This window comes from Bubalus kerabau, chromosome X, assembly GCF_029407905.1.
Source record: "Bubalus kerabau isolate K-KA32 ecotype Philippines breed swamp buffalo chromosome X, PCC_UOA_SB_1v2, whole genome shotgun sequence".
Classification (NCBI taxonomy): domain Eukaryota; kingdom Metazoa; phylum Chordata; class Mammalia; order Artiodactyla; family Bovidae; genus Bubalus; species Bubalus kerabau.
The window spans coordinates 102,589,787-102,609,234 of record NC_073647.1 but is presented as its reverse complement, the minus strand read 5'-3'; the positions used below and the strand labels follow the sequence as shown (position 1 = coordinate 102,609,234).

At 38.7% G+C, this 19,448-nt stretch overlaps 1 protein-coding gene across 6 annotated transcripts in view; it reads right to left on the bottom strand.

The window, feature by feature from the left end:
* The window catches only part of LOC129639648 (zinc finger protein 81), a 151,684-nt gene that overhangs the window by 106,060 nt on the left and 26,176 nt on the right, over positions 1-19,448 (bottom strand). For 2 of the 6 annotated variants that reach the window (XM_055564795.1, XM_055564790.1), the window contains exons 1-3: positions 17,632-17,730; positions 8,395-8,516; positions 5,456-5,702 (exon numbers count right to left, since the gene is read on the bottom strand). In XM_055564795.1, the coding sequence (XP_055420770.1) occupies positions 5,456-5,527 (72 nt within the window). In that variant the 5' untranslated portion in view covers positions 5,528-5,702; positions 8,395-8,516; positions 17,632-17,730. Of the gene's footprint in view, positions 1-5,455; positions 5,703-8,394; positions 8,517-17,611; positions 17,742-19,448 lie in introns of those variants that run through there. The other 4 variants (XM_055564793.1, XM_055564792.1, XM_055564791.1 and 1 more) reach the window with 3 other exon arrangements.

Genomic DNA, 19,448 nt, shown 5'->3' with positions numbered 1-19,448 from the left:
TGAGGGAAAATATTCGGGATGCACATAAAAGACAAAGAGCCACTGTCTTTCATATATAAATAGCAACAATCTAATAGAAAAATGGGCAAAGGAAATTTAAAATCAGCTTAAAAAAATACTATAAATGGGTCTTTAAACACAATTACATGTATTCAACATCAGTCATGATACAAGACATGCAAATTAGATCTGTAATAAGATACATGTTTTAACCTATTACATGGGCCAAAAAGAAAAATATGACAAGATGCTGTTCTGTCTTGACTATGCTAAAAACAGGCATTCTTATACAATTGAAAAAACCCACAAAGAAGGTCATTTTGCTATATCAATCGAAAATAAAAATGAATATATATATATATCATTTGTCCCAAGAATTCCATTTTCAGAAATTTCTCTTTAGACATATTCCCTTTTGTGTTAATTGAAATATGTGTGTGTATGTGTGTGTATATATATACACACACACATACATATATGGATGAAATAAGGATTTTCATTGCAGTATTGTTTGTAATAGCAAAAGCTGGAAATATCTTGCTGTGCTTACTTGCTCAGTCATGTCTGACCCTTTGTGACCCCAAGGAATGTAGCCCGCCAGGCTCCTCTATCCATGGGGATTCTCCAGGCAAGAATACTGGAGTAGGTTGCCATGCCCTCTTCCAGGGGATCTTCCCAACCCAGGGACGGAATCCAGGTCTCCTGCATTGCAGGTGGATTCACTACCATCTGAGCCACCAGGGAAGCCTGGAAATGTCTTAAATGTCTATTAACAGGGGGCTGGATATATTGTGATATATCCATATAATTGAATACGATTCAGCCTTGAAAAGAATGAGGCAACTTCTTACATCTATTGACATTTAATTATCACTAAAATTTATTAAGAAATGAGAAAAGTGTTAGAAGTTTAAAAATGGATACAGCAGTGTGTGTGTGTGTGTGTGTGTCCTTGTAGCTGCCCTTGGAAAGGGTATATGGGAGACTAAGGTCAAAATTGGAGGGCATGTATTCTCTTTCAAAAGGTTTTTACAAAATACAATATTCACACAAAAATTCGTGCAACATGAATATTTGGCCTAACTGATTATTCAAGGCAAATACTTATCTAATTCCCACTCTGGTCTGGAAACAGAACATTGCCAGCTTTTTGTCCAGGAGTCTCCTCATGCCTGAGGGCAAAGAGTTGGACACGACTGGGTGACTGAACAACAACAACCACCTGGTACATTAGCCAAGGATTTCTCTTGGGTATTTTCTAGAAGAGTTTCCTCATATGGTCTACACATGCTTTGATGAAGAAAGCGAAAATGTTTCCAAAGAGATTGGAAACACTCCCACCAGCAGTTTATGGACTCCTGATATGAGCTAATACATCAGCAACTATATGCACTGAGATGAGTATATGAGCTACTGATACAGACCCTTATCCTTGCTAACAGTTGTCACTGTCAGCCTTCTTAAGTTTAGCCATTCTGGTGGAGGTATGGCAGGATTACATTGTGGTTTCACTTTTGCATTTCCCTGATTTCCCTGAGTACCATCTCAGGTGTTACTAGCCATTTGGATTTCCTCCTTTGTTACATACACACCTATTCAAATAACCTCTCTGACTACAGGGTCATCTGCTTTTTCTTATTGTTCTGCTGTTCTTTATACATCCTGGGTACAAGTCCTCTGTTGTCTGTCTCTTCTTCCACTCTGCGGCTTGTGATTTTCTTTTCCATGGAAATAAGTTATCATAAAAGTCAGGAGAGTACCTGACTTTGGAAGTAGGGGAATTCTGGAATGCTAACTATGGACATTTTCTAGACCTACATAGTGAAAAATTACTGAGCTGTACATGTCTGTTTTGCACGCTTTTCTGGACATATGTTATATTTCACAACAAAAATATTTTTTTAAAAGATAGGCTGAATCTAGGACCCACTAACTCCATCCCTATGTATACGGTCAAGAGAGGGTGGACACACATACATGACATGAACAAAAATGTTCATGGCAGCATGGTTTATAACTCATTTTCTATTTTACCAAAAGATTTAAAATTACCAAAAACTGGTAAGAATTTGTCTTGTGGGCTACGTTTCCTGAACTAAAAAAAGAAAAAATAACAGGGTGCTCTCAACTGCTTTTACCTACATAAAGAAATTCATACAGAGAAAACTAACTTGGTTATACGTATTAAAGAGAGGTGAACAGCGAGTTCCCTGGTGGTCCAGTGGTTAAGACTCTATGCTTCCACTCACTGCAGGAGGTGTGGGTTCAGTCCCTGGTCAGGGGACTAAGATCCCACATGCCCCACCATGGTGCAGCCAAAAACTAAATAAAAATTAAAAATAAGGAGAAGTGAATAGACAGGAAAAAGATAAGAGAATTTAGACCGTATATAGCTTTTCATATTTTAAAATTTTATATATATTTAAAATTTTTATTTTTGAGCCATCTGACTGTATTATCCTTTAAAAATTAAATTTAAAAACTATTACTAATATAAGAGTGATAAGATACTAAACAAAAATTCTGAAAAGAAAAAGAGTTATTTAAAACAAAATCATGGGCTTCCCTGGTGGCTCAGTGGTCAATTCGCCTGCCATTGCAGGAGACATGGGTTCAAACCCTGGTCCAGGAAGATTCCACATGCCACAAAGCAACCAAGCCCATACGCCACAACTATTGAGCCTGTGCTCTAGAGCCCAGGAACCGCGGCTACTGAAGCCCATGTGCCCTAGAGCCCCTCCTCCACAGCAAGAGAAGCCCCTGCAATGACAAGCCCGAGCACTGCAAGTAGAGAGTAGCCCCTACTCACTGGAACTAGAGAAAGCCCTCATGGAGCAACGAAGACCCAACACAGCCTAAACAAATAAATAAATAAAATTATATATAAAAAACGTATGTACAGTTGTTATCCTAACAGATGCCATCTTGGGCCTCCTCACTGACCCTGCCTAGGGCTGTACCATGTAGAAAGTCTCTTCTCTGTCACCAAGGGCTTTGTATTAATAATTAATAGATATTTCTTTTTTTTTAATAGATATTTCTTAATGATTATTAGATCTTGTGGCCTCGAGGCTCTATTAGTCTTTAAATAATAACGAAGACCTTCACTGAGGTATTCCCAGTGCCCATAGGACTAGTTGCCCATTCATAAATCTTGACTTAGGAATGAACTTGCTGTTTCCAAGCACGTACCCACCCCCCAGACCCTAGGTTAACTGTGAAATTGTCCCAATCGTCCCTCAGCTGTGTAGGAGGCAGCTGTGAATGCTTCTGGTTCATCGGCCCCCTGATCTCACCCTGTGAGTCAGTTACCTATAACAATCAACTGATCCATTGATTATATGGAGTTGCCTGCCTCATTTTTCAGTCTCAAGATACCATTCCAGTATCTTGAGTATCCCTCCATCTTCCAAAAATATAGAACAGCATTAATGAGAGACACAGAAGATGATTTGGGAGATAAAGTCTTTTAAAAAAAACTTCTAGGAAGGAGAACGAAAGTGAAAGAAATGGAAATCGGTAGAGCAAAGAATTTAAAATACGGAGGATCAACAACTGAAATAAGAGATTTTTTGAAAAGCAGAAAAAAACGTGTGTATGAGTGGGAAAAGGACTAGACTGGAAACAGGTTTGTAAAATTCTACACAAAAATGATTTCCAACCTAGAATTCTACACTCAGCCAAAAAGATAAATTTATTATCAGGGTCAAATAAACATACTTCCATGGTATGTATTACTTTTTTATTTCTGTAAATGTATTTATACAATTATATAGATTACATAAATACATTTTACATGACATTTTCAGATATGCAAAGCTTCATAAAGTTCTCCTGTCATGCATCCATTTTCAAGGATATACTGAAGGAAGTACCCCGCCCTCCAAATTAGGGGGTAAACCAAGAAAGAGGAAGACACAGGATCTAGGAGACAGGAAGGAAAAAAAACAGGATTCTCAGGGAAGGGAATCTGATACAAGACAGAAGTAAAAAGGATTTCCTGATAGATGGTGGACAGAAGACACCAAAGTCATAGCTGTGTGTGAAGGCGAGAGAGCAACCAGACCAGCCTTCAGCAAGTCCAGGAGAGATTTTTTTCAAAGAGAAGACACTGATACCCAGAGTTGAGATAGCACTCCCCGCTATTACTTGCTGTGTTAACTTGGGTCAGATAGTTTTTCTCTATGCCCCAGTTTCCCCTTGGAGAAGGAAATGGCAATCCACTTCAGCATTCTTGCCTGGAAAATTTCATGGACAGGGGAGCCTGGGGGGGCTATAGTCCATGGGGCTGCAAAGAGTTGGATACGACTCAGCAACTAAACAACAAACAACAACAGTTTCCCCTTCTATAAAATGAGAATAACAATGGTACCTACTTCTCCAGATTGTAACGAAGATGAGTTAGTAGATATAGTGTGTGTGTAACAGTGCTGGGCTCATAGTAAACACGGTATGAGCGTTTATAAGTAATCCCACTATGTGTGTGTCCGACTCTTTGCAACCCCATGGACTGTAGCCCACCCGGCTCCTCTGTCCGTGGCATTCTCAAGGCAAGAATACTGGAGTGGGTTGCCAGTCCCTTCTCCAGGGGCTCTTCCCGACCGAGGAATTGAACCTGAGTCTCACATTGCAGGTAGATTCTTTAACTGAATATACAGAGAGGAGATTTAAATACCTAGAAAGAATTTGGAGTTGAATTATTGATATGTATACAGTAGAGCAAAGAAATGATCAATCCATTAATTCCAGGGAGAAGTAAAAGTTGTGAAGAAATAGTAAGCAGGGATACCACACAACTCAACTAGAAACAGTCACAATAATAAACACGACAGATCTAATCAGAACAGTGATAGGTAGAGGCAAATGTGCATATGAGTGGAGGTGCGTGGAAAAGCTAAATCTCTACCTTACACAGTGGAAAGTCAGTAGATAATGTTCAAAACTAAAAAGAAATCCATTAAAAAGTTTAAGAGAGCTTGCTTCTAGAGAGCTGGAATCTGGGAGAAACAAAGCAGCGAAGAGTCATTGTTTTAAGAAGACTTTGACAACTATTTGGCACCTTTTGTCACTTATAGATAAACTAGAAACTAATTTCAAATTACAAAGTGGCAAAAAATATTCACAGAAATACTGGGTTAACCAAAAAGTTCATTTGGGTTTTTTCCATAACATCGTACAGAAAACCCCAAACAAACTTTTTGGCCAACCCAATATATAAGAATGATAGAAGGTTATTAACCTTACTCTTTAAAAAAAACTCTGTAAAAATCCGTAAGCTAATATAAATAAATCAACAATGGACAGAAGGAAATTCACATAAATAAATAAGCAATAAAAATCCCCTGATTATGTTGCCTGATTTAAAAAAAAAAAAAGTCATACAAATTAAAATACTGAGATATTATCTTTCATTCTGCAGAATTTCTGTCCCTGGGTGCCTCTTCCTACTCCTTACCTCACAGGAATTGTCACATCCCCCTGTAGTCAGGGTCAGAGACGGCCCAGCAGCACTCCGATTGCCTGGCATCTTTCTGCTGGGCTTTACCCGCAGGTTCTCTTGCTGACAACCCTGCTCTTCCCAGGAACCCGAGGTCAGGTGGGCACCTGTGGACTTAACCACAGCTGCTGATGCTGGATATGGAAGATCCTGCAGCCTTCACCACAGGGTCTGTCCCAAGGGCTAAGCAGAGACTCCAAGAAACCTGGAAAGACAGTGTTCATGTGGTCAGTTATTCTGCATTCACCCCACAAGTGCTTCCTGAGAACACCAAAGTATTGTTTATGGCACTGAATACTGTGGAGTAGACAGTCACATCAACCTATTCAACCTATTCAACCTATTGACATCAACCTATTCAAGTCATTCATCAAAAGGGAATATGAGTGTGACCATGAGACTCAGACTAAAATTAACAAAAGCTTCATTTCTAGCTCTGTCATCCTTTAGCTGTCGGAATATGAAAATGTTTCTTCAGGTTTTCTTTTCGCCAAAACAAATCAAAAATATTTATTTCAAGGGACTGTGAGAATTAAATGAGTTGATGTTTTTAAGCAACTCAGCAACAGACTGGCCCAGATAAATACTTAATTCATATCAGCAAGTATGGTTATTACAAGGAATCATATAATATGCAGAAAGAAGTATCTCATTTAATGTGCACATCAATCACATTATTTGTGTACTGCTGTAATTATTATTATCTCACAGTATGCATATAGAGGAGAAGGCAATGGAAACCCACTCCAGTATTCTTGCCTAGAGAATCCCGTGGACAGAGGAGCCTGGTGGGCTTCCATGGGGTCGCACAGAATCAGACACGACTGAAGCGCCTTAGCATGCATGCATGCATTGGAGAAGGAAATGGCAACCCACTCCAGTATTCTTGCCTGGAAAACCCCAGGGACACAGGAGCCCGGTGGGCTGCCATCTATGGGGTCGCACAGAGTTGGACACGACTGAAGTGGCTTAGAAGCAGCAGCAGCATGCATGCAGAAACAGAGGTTTAGTGATGTTAAATTGAAGTCAGTCTACCTGGCTTCAAAGTTCACATTCTCAGTGGTGTACCACATGGTACCTTATATGTGGGAGGTCAAAATAAACATGGTTCTATTATTAAATAGATGTTGAAAACATGATTATAATTTGGAAAAAAATGTTAAGTAAAGTTTCTTAAGACAGAAGATATATGCCATAAGGAAATTATTAACAGTCTGGGACTAAAATTTTTAATTGCCACAAAAACATCCAGAGGTAAAAACTGTTTCTCCTGTTGAGGGAACTAGGGAGGGGAAGTTGTCTCCATGTCCAAGCTGAGATACAATCTCATTATATCAACTAATCCAGGCACTACAGATTTAGTCGTTCTTGTTGGCGAAGGGTAAATATCACATAAACTGAGGAGGAACTTAAGACAAGAGAAGTTAAGAAATGAGATGAAAAAGAAACAGGAAAGCATACAAAATAAAAAGCAAAATAAAATTAAAAGTATGAATAGGTTAAAGTTTCAACATGTAAAGATGACGTTGTTTCAGAGAAAGAGAGAATATGCTTTCCTTTCTTCTGCCTATAGAACTTTTTACAAAATTCTATCAAATAACTTGGCCACAAAAAAAACCTGGTAGATGTCTGAATGTTGGTAATGGACAGGCTGCATCCTTGATTATAGTATAAGATGTTCAATATCATAATGCCTTAGGAAATGCAATCAAAACCAAAAATGTTCTATTCATTAGCAAACCATTTCATATACATTAGGATGGCTAAAAAAAAAAAGACAGTAACTAATGTTGGTGAGATGTGAATAAATCTGAGCTCTCAGACATTACTGGTAAAACTTTAAAATGGTACAGCCACTCTGAAAAATAGGTTGGCAGTTCCTCAAAAGGCTACCCATATAGAGTCATCGTATGACCCAGCAGTTCTACTCCTAGTATCTACCAAGAGAAACAAAAGCCCATGTCCACTCCAAAACTTGTGCACAAATATTCACAGCAGTATTATTCATAGTAGCCAAAAACTGGAAACCATTTAAATGTCGACCAACTGATGAACAGATAAACAAAATTTGGTGTGTGCATACAATGGAGTATTATTTGGCAATAAAAAAAAAGTACCGAGGAGGAGCTAAGATGGCAGAGGAACAGGACGGGGAGAACACTTTCTCCCCCACAAATTCATCAAAAGAACATTTAAACGCCGAGTAAATTCCACAAAACAACTTCTGAATGCCGGCAGAGGACATCAGGCACCCAGAATAGAAACCCATTGTCTTCGAAAGGAGTGGAGAAACTTTTCATCTTTAACCTAGATGTTTTATCAATGGTGCTGTATAGAAGGAGAAATTTTGAGACTACTGTAAAAATAAGACCGATAACTGGAAGCAAGAGGCTTAAGTCCAAACCCTGACTCCAGGGAACATTAACTGACAGGAGCTCATCAAATGCCTCCATACCTACACTGAAACCAAGCACCACACAAGGGCCAACAAGTTCCAGGGCAAGACATACCAAGCAAATTCTCCAGCAACACAGGAACACAGCCCTGAGCTCCAATATACAGGCTGCCCAAAGTCACCCCCAAACCATAGACATCTCATAACTCATTACTGGACACTTCATTGCACTCCAGAGAGAAGAAATCCAGAGCAGAACACTGACCAGAACACCGACACAAGCTTTCCTAACCAAGAAACCCTGACAAGCCACCTGTACAAACCCACACACAGTGAGGAAATGCCACAATAAAGAGAACTCCACAAACTGCCAGAATACAGAAGGGACACCCCAAACTCAGCAATTTAAACAAGATGAAGAGACAGAGGAATACCCAGCAGGTAAAGGAACAGGATAAATGCCCACCAAACCAAACAAAAGGGGAAGAGAAAGGGAATCTACCTGATAAAGAATTCCGAATAATGATAGTGAAATTGATCCAAAATCTTGACATCAAAATGGAATCACAGATAAATAGCCTGGAGACAAGGATTGAGAAGATGCGAGAAAGGTTTAACAAGGACCTAGAAGAAATAAAAAAGAGTCAATATATAGTGAATAATGCAATAAATGAGATCAAAAACACTCTGGAGGCAATAAAGAGTAGAATAACAGAGGCAGAAGATAGGATTAGTGAATTAGAAGATAGAATGGTAGAAATAAATGAATCAGAGAGGAAAAAAGAAAAACGAATTAAAAGAAATGAGGACAATCTCAGAGACCTCCAGGACAATATTAAACGCTACAACATTCGAATCATAGGGGTCCCAGAAGAAGAAGACAAAAAGAAAGACCATGAGAAAATACTTGAGGAGATAATAGTTGAAAACTTCCCTAAAATGGGGAAGGACATAATCCCTCAAGTCCAAGAAACCCAGAGAGCCCCAAACAGGATAAACCCAAGGCGAAACACCCCAAGACACATATTAATCTAATTAACAAAGATCAAACACAAAGAACAAATATTAAAAGCAGCAAGGGAAAAACAACAAATAACACACAAGGGGATTCCCATAAGGATAACAGCTGATCTTTCAATAGAAACTCTCCAAGCCAGGAGGGGATGGCAAGACACACTTAAAGTGATGAAAGAAAAGAACCTGCAGCCCAGATTATTGTACCCAGCAAGGATCTCATTCAAATATGAAGGAGAAATCAAAAGCTTTACAGACAAGCAAAAGCTGAGAGAATTCAGCACCACAAAACCAGCTCTCCAACAAATACTAAAGGATCTTCTCTAGACAGGAAACACAAAAAGGGTGTATAAATTCGAACCCAAAACAATAAAGTAAATGGCAACAGGATCATACTTATCAATAATTACCTTGAACGTAAATGGGTTGAATGCCCCAACCAAAAGACAAAGACTGGCTGAATGGATACAAAAACAAGACCCCTACATATGTTGTCTACAGGAGACCCACTTCAAAACAGAGGACACATACAGACTGAAAGTGAAGGGCTGGAAAAAGATTTTCCATGCAAACAGGGACCAAAAGAAAGCAGGAGTAGCAATACTCATATCAGATAAAATAGACTTTAAAACAAAGGCTGTGACAAGAGACAAAGAATGACACTACATAATGATCAAAGGATCAATCCAAGAAGAAGATATAACAATTGTAAATATATATGCACCCAACACGGGAGCACCACAGTATGGAAGACAAATGCTAACAAGTATGAAAGGAGAAATTAACAATAACACAATAATAGTGGGAGACTTTAATACCCCACTCACACCTATGGATAGATCAACTAAACAGAACATTAACAAGGAAACACAAACTTTAAACGATACAATAGACCAGTTAGACCTCATTGATATCTATAGGACATTTCACACCAAAACAAGGAATTTCACCTTTTTCTCAAGTGCACACGGAACCTTCTCCAGGATGGATCACATCCTGGGCCATAAATCTAGCCTTGGTAAATTCAGAAAAATTGAAATCATTCCAAGCATCTTTTCTGACCACAATGCAGTAAGATTAGATCTCAATTACAGGAGAAAAACTATTAAAAATTCCAACATATGGAGGCTGAACAACACGCTGCTGAATAACCAACAAATCACAGAAGAAATCAAAAAAGAAATCAAAATTTGCATAGAAACCAATGAAAATGAAAACACAACAACCCAAAGCCTGTGGGACACTGTAAAAGCAGTCCTAAGGGGAAAGTTCATAGCAATACAGGCATACCTCAAGAAACAAGAAAAAAGTCAAATAAATAATCTAACTCTACACCTAAAGCAACTAGAAAAGGAAGAAATGAAGAACCCCAGGGTTAGTAGAAGGAAAGAAATCTTAAAAATTAGGGCAGAAATAAATGCAAAAGAAACAAAAGAGACCATAGCAGAAATCGACAAAGCCAAAAGCTGGTTCTTTGAAAGGATAAATAAATTGACAAACCATCAGCCAGACTCATCAAGAAACAAAGGGAGAAAAATCAAATCAAGAAAATTAGAAATGAAACTGGAGAGATCACAACAGACAACACAGAAATACAAAAGATCATAAGAGACTACTATCAACAATTATACGGCAATAAAATGGACAACGTGGAAGAAATGGACAAATTCTTAGAAAAGTACAACTTTCCAAAACTGGACCAGGAAGAAATAAAAAATCTTAACAGACCCATCACAAGCACGGAAATGGAAACTGTAATCAGAAATCTTCCAGCAAACAAAAGCCCAGGTCCAGATGGCTTCACAGCTGAATTCTACCAAAAATGTAGAGAAGAGCTAACACCTATCCTACTCAAACTCTTCCAGAAAATCGCAGAGGAAGGGAAACTTCCAAACTCATTCTAGGAGGCCACCATCACCCTAATACCAAAACCTGACAAAGATGCCACAAAAAAAGAAAACTACAGGCCAATATCACTGATGAACATAGACGCAAAAATCCTTAACAAAATTCTAGCAATCAGAATCCAACAACACATTAAAAAGATCATACACCATGACCAAGTGGGCTTTATCCCAGGGATGCAAGGATTCTTCGATATCCGCAAATCAATCAGTGTAATACACCACATGAACAAATTGAAAAATAAAAACCATATGATTATCTCAACAGATGCAGAGAAAGCCTTTGACAAAATTCAACATCCATTTATGATCAAAACTCTCCAGAAAGTAGGAATAGAAGGAAAATACCTCAACATAATAAAAGCTACAGATGACAAACCCACAGCAAACATTATCCTCAATGGTGAAAAATTGAAAGCATTTCCCCTAAAGTCAGGAACAAGACAAAGGTGCCCACTTTCACCATTACTGTTCAACATAGTTTTGGACGTTTTGGCCACAGCAATCAGAGCAGAAAAAGAAATAAAAGGAATCCAAATTGGAAAAGAAGAAGTAAAACTCTCACTGTTTACAGATGACATGATCCTCTACATAGAAAACCCTAAAGACTCCACCAGAAAATTACTAGAACTAATCAATGAATATGGTAAAGTTGCAGGATATAAAATCAACACACAGAAGTCCCTTACATCCCTATACACTAATCATGAGAAAACAGAAAGAGAAATTAAGGAAACAATTCCATTCACCATTGCAACGGAAAGAATAAAATACTTAGGAATATATCTACCTAAAGAAACTAAAGACCTATATATAGAAAACTATAAAACACTGGCGAAAGAAATCAAAGAGGACACGAATAGATGGAGAAATATACCATGTTCATGGATTGGAAGAATCAGTATAGTGAAAATGAGTATACTACCCAAAGCAATTTATAGATTCGATGCCATCCCTATCAGGCTACCAACAGTATTCTTCACAGAGCTAGAACAAATAATTTCACAATTTATATGGAAATACAAAAAACCTCGATTAGCCAAAGCTATCTTGAGAAAGAAGAATGGAACTGGAGGAATCCATCTGCCTGACTTCAGGCTCTACTACAAAGCCACAGTCATCAAGACAGTATGGTACTGGCACAAAGACAGAAATACAGATCAATGGAACAAAATAGAAAGCCCAGAGATAAATCCACGCACATATGGACACCTTATCTTTGACAAAGGAGGCAAGAATATACAATGGATTAAAGACAATCTCTTTAACAAGTGGTGCTGGGAAAACTGGTCCACCACTTGTAAAAGAATGAAACTAGAGCACTTTCTAACACCATACACAAAAATAAACTCAAAATGGATTAAAGATCTAAACGTAAGACCAGAAACTATAAAACTCCTAGAGGAGAACATAGGCAAAACACTCTCTGACATACATCACAGCAGGATCCTCTGTGACCCACCTCCCAGAATACTGGAAATAAAAGCAAAAATAAACAAATGGGACCTAATTAAGCTTAAAACCTTCTGCACAACAAAGGAAACTATAAGCAAGGTGAAAAGATAGCCTTCAGAATGGCAGAAAATAAGAGCAAATGAAGCAACAGACAAACAACTAATCTCAAAAATATACAAGCAACTCCTACAGCTCAATTCCAGAAAAATAAATGACCCAATCAAAAAATGGGCCAAAGAACTAAACAGACATTTCTCCAAAGAAGACATGCAGATGGCTAACAAACACATGAAAAGATACTCAACATCCCTCATTATCAGAGAAATGCAAATCAAAACCACTATGAGGTACCATTTCACGCCAGACAGAATGGCTGTGATCCAAAAGTCTACAAGCAATAAATGCTGGAGAGGGTGTGGAGAAAAGGGAACCCTCTTACACTGTTGGTGGGAATGCAAACTAGTACAGCCACTATGGAGAACAGTGTGGAGATTCCTTAAAAAACTGGAACTAGAACTGCCTTATGATCCAGCAATCCCACTGCTGGGCATACACACTGAGGAAAGCAGAAGGGAAAGAGACACGTGTACCCCAATGTTCATCGCAGCACTGTTTATAATAGCCAGGACATGGAAGCAACCTAGATGTCCATCAGCAGATGAATGGATAAGAAAGCTGTGGTACATATACACAATGGAGTATCACTCAGCCATTAAAAAGAATACATTTGCATCAGTTCTAATGAGGTGGATGAAACTGGAGCCTATTATACAGAGTGAAGTAAGCCAGAAAGAAAAACACCAATACAGTATACTAACGCATATATATGGAATTTAGAAAGATGGTAACAACAACCCTGTATACGAGACAGCAAAAGAGACATGGATGTACAGAACAGTCTTTTGGACTCTGTGGGAGAGGGAGAGGGTGGGATGATTTGGGAGAATGGCATTGAAATATGTAGAATATCATATATGAAACGGAAAAAAATAAAGAAGTACCACCAATATATGCTATAACATAAATGAACCTTGAAATCATTATCTTAAGGGAAAGAAGTCAGTCACAAAAGACCACATATTTTATGATTCCATATATATGAAATGTCCAGAATGGGCAAACACATGAGACAGAAAACTGATTAGAAGTTTCCTAGGGCTGGGGATATAGGGTGGCATGAACAATGAATGTCTGCTAATGCATGAAAAGTTTCTTTCTGGGGTATTGAAAATGTTCTAAAATTATACTGTGCTGTTGACTGAACAATTCTGTGAATGTACTAAACATCACTGAACCGTACACTTTAAATTGATGAATTTTAAGGTATTGAATATATAGACATGTCTCTTTTATATAACTAAATCAATCAATCTGCTTTAAAAGAAAGCGAAAGTCGCTCAGTCGTGTCCAACTCTTTGCGACCACATGGACTAGACAGTCCTTGGAATTCTCCAGGCCAGAATACTGAAGCGGGTAGCCTTTCCCTTCTCCAAGGGATCTCCCCAACCCAGGGATCGAACCCAGGTCTCCCACATTGCAGGCAGATTCTTTACCCGCTGAGCCACAAGGGAAAAAGAAAAAAGAAAAAGAACACTTTCCTAAATAACCCAGGATCAAAGTCAGAAATCAATACAAAAGCTACCAAATTTTTACCAGAAGTCATGGAACATGCTAAAGTTGTATACGGAGTGAAATGTATATATTTAAATGGCTTTATTTTTAATTAAAAATAAATATAACAGGTGCAGATGGAGTCACCTGGAGCTTGAGCAGCTGCACGGGGGTATCAAAGACCATGCCCATGGACAAACTAAGGGCAGAAGTCCAGGAATGTATTCCAGAGAGCCAGCCAAAAAACTTTAAGGTAAAGAATACAGCAAAACCAGGTACCACTAATTTAAAGAAAATAAATATTGTGAAAGATGAAAAATCTAATAGAGTGGAAAAATCTGTAGGTATACAAAAGGAACTTGCACATTTCTCAAAAGGTTTTTATCTTTAATCTCTATAGAAACCGCTGATTTTTCAGCAGTGTCATAAAAATGAACCAGTTAACAGTGGTGAAGCTACAAGATTAATGGCTCAGCTGGAATACCCTGGTGATGTCTGAAATTGCCCCCAAAGACCAACCAAGTAAATATACAAATAAATAGAACAAAAAAGAGATACATGTGTCTTTTTCAACCCTGGTTTCCTCAGGGTATATGAGGTGGATGAACCCAGAACCTATTATAGAGAGTGAAGTGAGTCAGCAAGAGAAAGATAAATACCATATTCTAATGCACAGAATCTAGAAAAATGGTTCTGAAGAATTTACTTACAGGGCAACAATGGAGAAACAGACATAGAGAGCAGACTTATGGACATGGGGAGAGGGGAGGAGAGGGTGAGATGTGTGGAAAGAGTAACATGGAAACTTAACATTACCATATGTAAAATAGATAGCCAACGGGAATTTGCTGTATGGCTCAGGAAACTCAAACAGGGGCTCTGTATCAACCTAGAGGGGTGGGATGGGGAGGGAGATGGGAGGGAGGGTCAAAAGGGAGGGGATATATGCATTCCTATGGCTGATTCATGTTGAGGTTTGACAGAAAACAAAATTCTGTAAAGCAATTACCTTTCAATAAAATAATAAATAAAAAAATGAACAAGAACAAAAGAGAGCTAAGTATTCACTCTAAAACATCAGAAGTAGAAAAAAAAAACAAAAACAAAATTAAGCAACCCCCCCCAAAAGGAAAACAGTAATCAAGAAAAACCTTAAATAAATCAAATGCATATAATAGGAGTTTAAAGAAAACAAAGAGCTGGTCCTTTAAAACGACCAATGTCACAGATAACTCCCTAGCAAATGAGATAAAGAAGAGTTTAAAAACATATATATTCTCACACACACACACATGCACACATATACAGAGAGAGAAGACAGAATGAGAATCATTCCCAGATAAGGCAGTGTTTCAAAGTAGTTATTGTAGGATATTATGCATAACTGTATAGCAACATATTTTATATTGATGTGAAACAGGTGCTTACCTAGCAAAATTTAAATTAACAAAGTTAATACAGGAAAATACAGATAGAAGAGAATAATGAATGTGGAAGAGACCAGGGGGAAACATGACATAACAACAAATACAAATAGAAAGACTCAAAGTTAAAAAGAAAAGGCACGGTCCACAGACCTCAGGGCCTAAGGAACAACTGTGGTGAGTTCCCTGGGTTTCCTTTTCCCTCGAGTGTATCACAAACAGGCCACTAGAGAAGCTTATAACGCAGAACCATCAGTAGGCACAGACAACAAAGCTCTAAGAAAAGCCTGCATCAAAAGACCAAGAAAAGAGTCTAAAGAGTCCTGACTGAACACATCCATCCTACTCCAGCCAAACACGAATAGAACACACATTCTCTTCAAGCACCTGTGTGACACTCTCCAGGGTCATAAAACAAAACTTAACAAACGGGAATCATACAGCTTATGTTCTCTGATTATAATAGCATCAAACTAGAAATCAGTAACAGGTAACAGGAAAGCCGCCAAACTTTGGAAATTAAACAATACAATTAAATAATCCATGGATCAAAGAGGAAGTCTCAGGGGAAATTAAAAAGTAATGAATAAAAATGAAAATACAACATATCACAATTTGGGATGCAGATAAAGCAGTGTTGAAAGGTAAATTTATAATCCTAAATGTTTATATTAGAAAAGAATTAAGGTATTAATCAATAAGGTAAGCTTCCAACACAAGGTACTAGAAAAAGAAGAGCAAAGAAAACCCAAAGCAATCAGAAGGAAGCAAGTAATAAATGTAAGAGTGGAAATCAATAAAATTGAAAACAGAGAAAGATCAATGAAACTAAAAGCTGGTGTGTTGAAAAGACAATGAAATTCGTAATCCTCTAGCAAGACTGACAAAGATAAAAAGAGAGAAGACACAAATTACCAATATCAGAAATGAAACAGTAGATATAACTATAGATTCTGTAGTCATTGAAAGTAAGGGAATATTACACACCACTTTATGCACATAAATTCAATAACTTGGATGAAATAGTCCAGTTTTCTCACAAAACATAGACTCCTACAATTTACCCACTATTAAATATGTAGGTCCTCTGAACAGACACTAAACAGATAACCTGAATAGTTCCTTAACTATTGCAGAAATTGAAGCCATACTCAAAAGCTTCCAAAAGGAAATTTCCAGGCCCAGATGGTTTCACTGGAGAATTCTACTGAACATTAAAAGAAAACATATCATCTACATAATCTCTTCCAGAAAAGAGAAGAGGAGAGAACACTTCCTAACTCATTTATTGAGATCTGTATTATCCTAATACTAAAACCAAAGACAGGACCAAAAAAGAAAACTACACACCAATGTCTGTCACAAACTTGGACACAAAAATCCTCAAAAAAAGCATTAATTAATAATTCTTGCAATATAAAAAAAAGAATTATACACCACAAGCAAGTGAAGTTTATTCCAGGAATGTAAGGCTGGTTCAATATTCAAAAATCAATAAGGGGATTCCCCCATATTAACAAGCTAAAGAAGAAAAATCATATAAATTCATACAGTATTGACAAAATTCAACATACTTTCACGATAAAAGCAGACACATTGACAAATAGAACGTAACTAAGAATCTAGAAATAGCTGCACAAAAGTATGGCAAATTTATTTTTGACAAAGGTACAAAAGGAGTCAGTGGAGGAACTGCAGTCTTTTTAACAAACGGTGCTTAAGTAATCGAACATTCAAATATATGCACCTCGATCTAAGACTAACCGCTTCCTACAAAACAACTCAAACTGGATCATGGACAGCGGAAGAAGAAATGAATAAAATCATTATCACAGTGAAGACTTAATCTCTCCTTTCTCTGTAAGAGAATAAGCAAACCAAAAAGTACAAATTTTGTACAACACAAATGACAGCTAAACAATTAAATATTATTTTCGAATTATACATGGAACATTTATTAAAAAGTCACCAAAGACTAGGCCATGAGTCCCCTCAGATTTCAAGAAATGAGCTTCATGCAGACATTTTTCTAACCAAAGAAAACTTAGAAGTCTAGTAAAAAGATAAACTTCTGTAAAATGAAAGCGCACTTCTAAATAATTCATGGACCCCCCCCCCCCCAAAAAAAAAATCAACTCTTGGAAAACACTTAGAATATAATGCACCAAGCCCTGTGGGTCTCAGAGTGAACTTGAAGACCTTAACATTGATATGAGAAAAGAGGAAAGCCTGAAAAATAAAAGGCGAATCATCCAACTATATCCAGACAACCGATTCCAACACTGACCAGACAGAATTCCCCAACACTCACCCTCCCTGGGTCCCCTTTACCTTCACACGGCTCCGGCACAGAGCAACGGGATCCTCTTCACAACAACTAGTAAACCTCGGCAGAAAACTGCAGCCGCTTCCGGTCACCACCCCTAGCACCGCCCCTTCTCGGGGTTTGGGTGGGAGGGTCACACGAAGGGGCGTAGCTCTGCACAGGCGCAGAACCACGATCGAAGCCACAGTCAACCAACAGTCAACATGGCGATGTTACGGAGTCAATGTTTTGGGGCATTCAATGCCCCTCGGCAGCGTTGTCAGGCGGGGAATGTGGCCGCGCCCAAGTTGCGCTACCCCGTGGGGTACGCCATGTTGGAGGAGTGTCCATTCCGTACAGAGGATGAGGAAGCCTCTGCTCACGTGGCGGAGCGGTGGCCCTGTCTCACAGGCGGTGGGAAGCAAGAATGGGGGCGTTTCTCTGGGCGGGCTTCTTGGAGAAAGGGTCTTTGGCTCTGAACTCTATGGATCTGTGTAATGATGTTCAGAGAAGGTGAGAGGCCTCTGGGAAGACAGATGCCAGTGGCTATTATCTCCTGGCTGATAACAGGGGATGAGAAGTCGGACTGCTTGTAGGCTTCTCCTGGAACATATCACGAGGGGCGAAAGGGAAGAAACCAGGGACCTACAGGCCCTCCTAGGATAAAGCGCTGGAGGAAAAGGGGAAGGAGTCAGCGTAAGCTTCCCCTCTGCTGGGCTTGTGGGGGTGGCTGTGGGATTTGGATGCTCCCCAAATCGACATTATCGACATACCCACTCCAGCCACCCCAGCTAAAATAAGTTTATGCCAATTTTTAAAAAATTTTCCCTTAATCTAATACGATATGTCAATAAAAATATTTTAGGAAAATTTGCTTTTTTCATAAAATAAAATCTATATAGTAATAGTGCCCTTACTTTGCAAATGTAGCTTTAAGACAAGACCGCTTCTGCCCTGTAACCAGTTTGTTGCCCCTTGTCACCTCTAGTAAGGAAATCCTGGAGATGCCCTTGCCCTCTGGGAGATGTCACTGGGCCACATGAAGAAGTCACGCTGCCCTTCTCCTGGGAATGCCTACGTATCTTTCTACGTATTGGAACCCAAGTTCCAATATCTCCTTCATGGAATCCTCCTGACAGAGGTAGAGGGCTCTGTAGCCCACTGCAGGCCCTTCTGAATCCTCAAGTAAGGAAGGTGTTTGGAGGAGCTCAGGTGTGAACTTGCTGGATGCTCTCAGTCCAGTGACATTCCATCTGGGCCTCAGTTTAGCAATCTGGAATATAAGGGTGTCCTATTCCAATTAGCCTAAGAACATCTGGGATTAATCTGTAGTCTGACAAATTTATCAGTCAGTGAGGGAGACCACACACCAGAGGAACCATGGAGTGGTTCACTAAACAAAAGAAAAAATGGAGTTATGAAATTCTGAGAAATGGTGAAGTTCAGATGAAATGTGAATGAAGCAGTGTTTTGGTAAAGTCAAACCAAAGCCGGGCTATATGTGGACTATAAGGTGAACTCAGAACCCTGTTTCCTTGGAAACCAGAAAGTTAAGATAGATATGGAACTTTCTATCTAGATACCCCCTCTCTCTGCACTGGGGTTGGAAACCTTAGCTGCTCTTTTGTGTGTAAGTGACTTAAACTCTTCAGCAAGAGTGGGATGTTTTATCTATACTGATAGCAAACAGTTTGATACTTTATGATTGTAGAGAACAAAGTCTCTCAGTGAGTAAAAAAGCAGCAGTCACTCAAAGCAGGAGTTCTTTATGGCATTACAGATACAGGACATCCTGGAGAGAAATAATGTCTCCTATTAATTTTCATCTGACTTTATCTGTGTC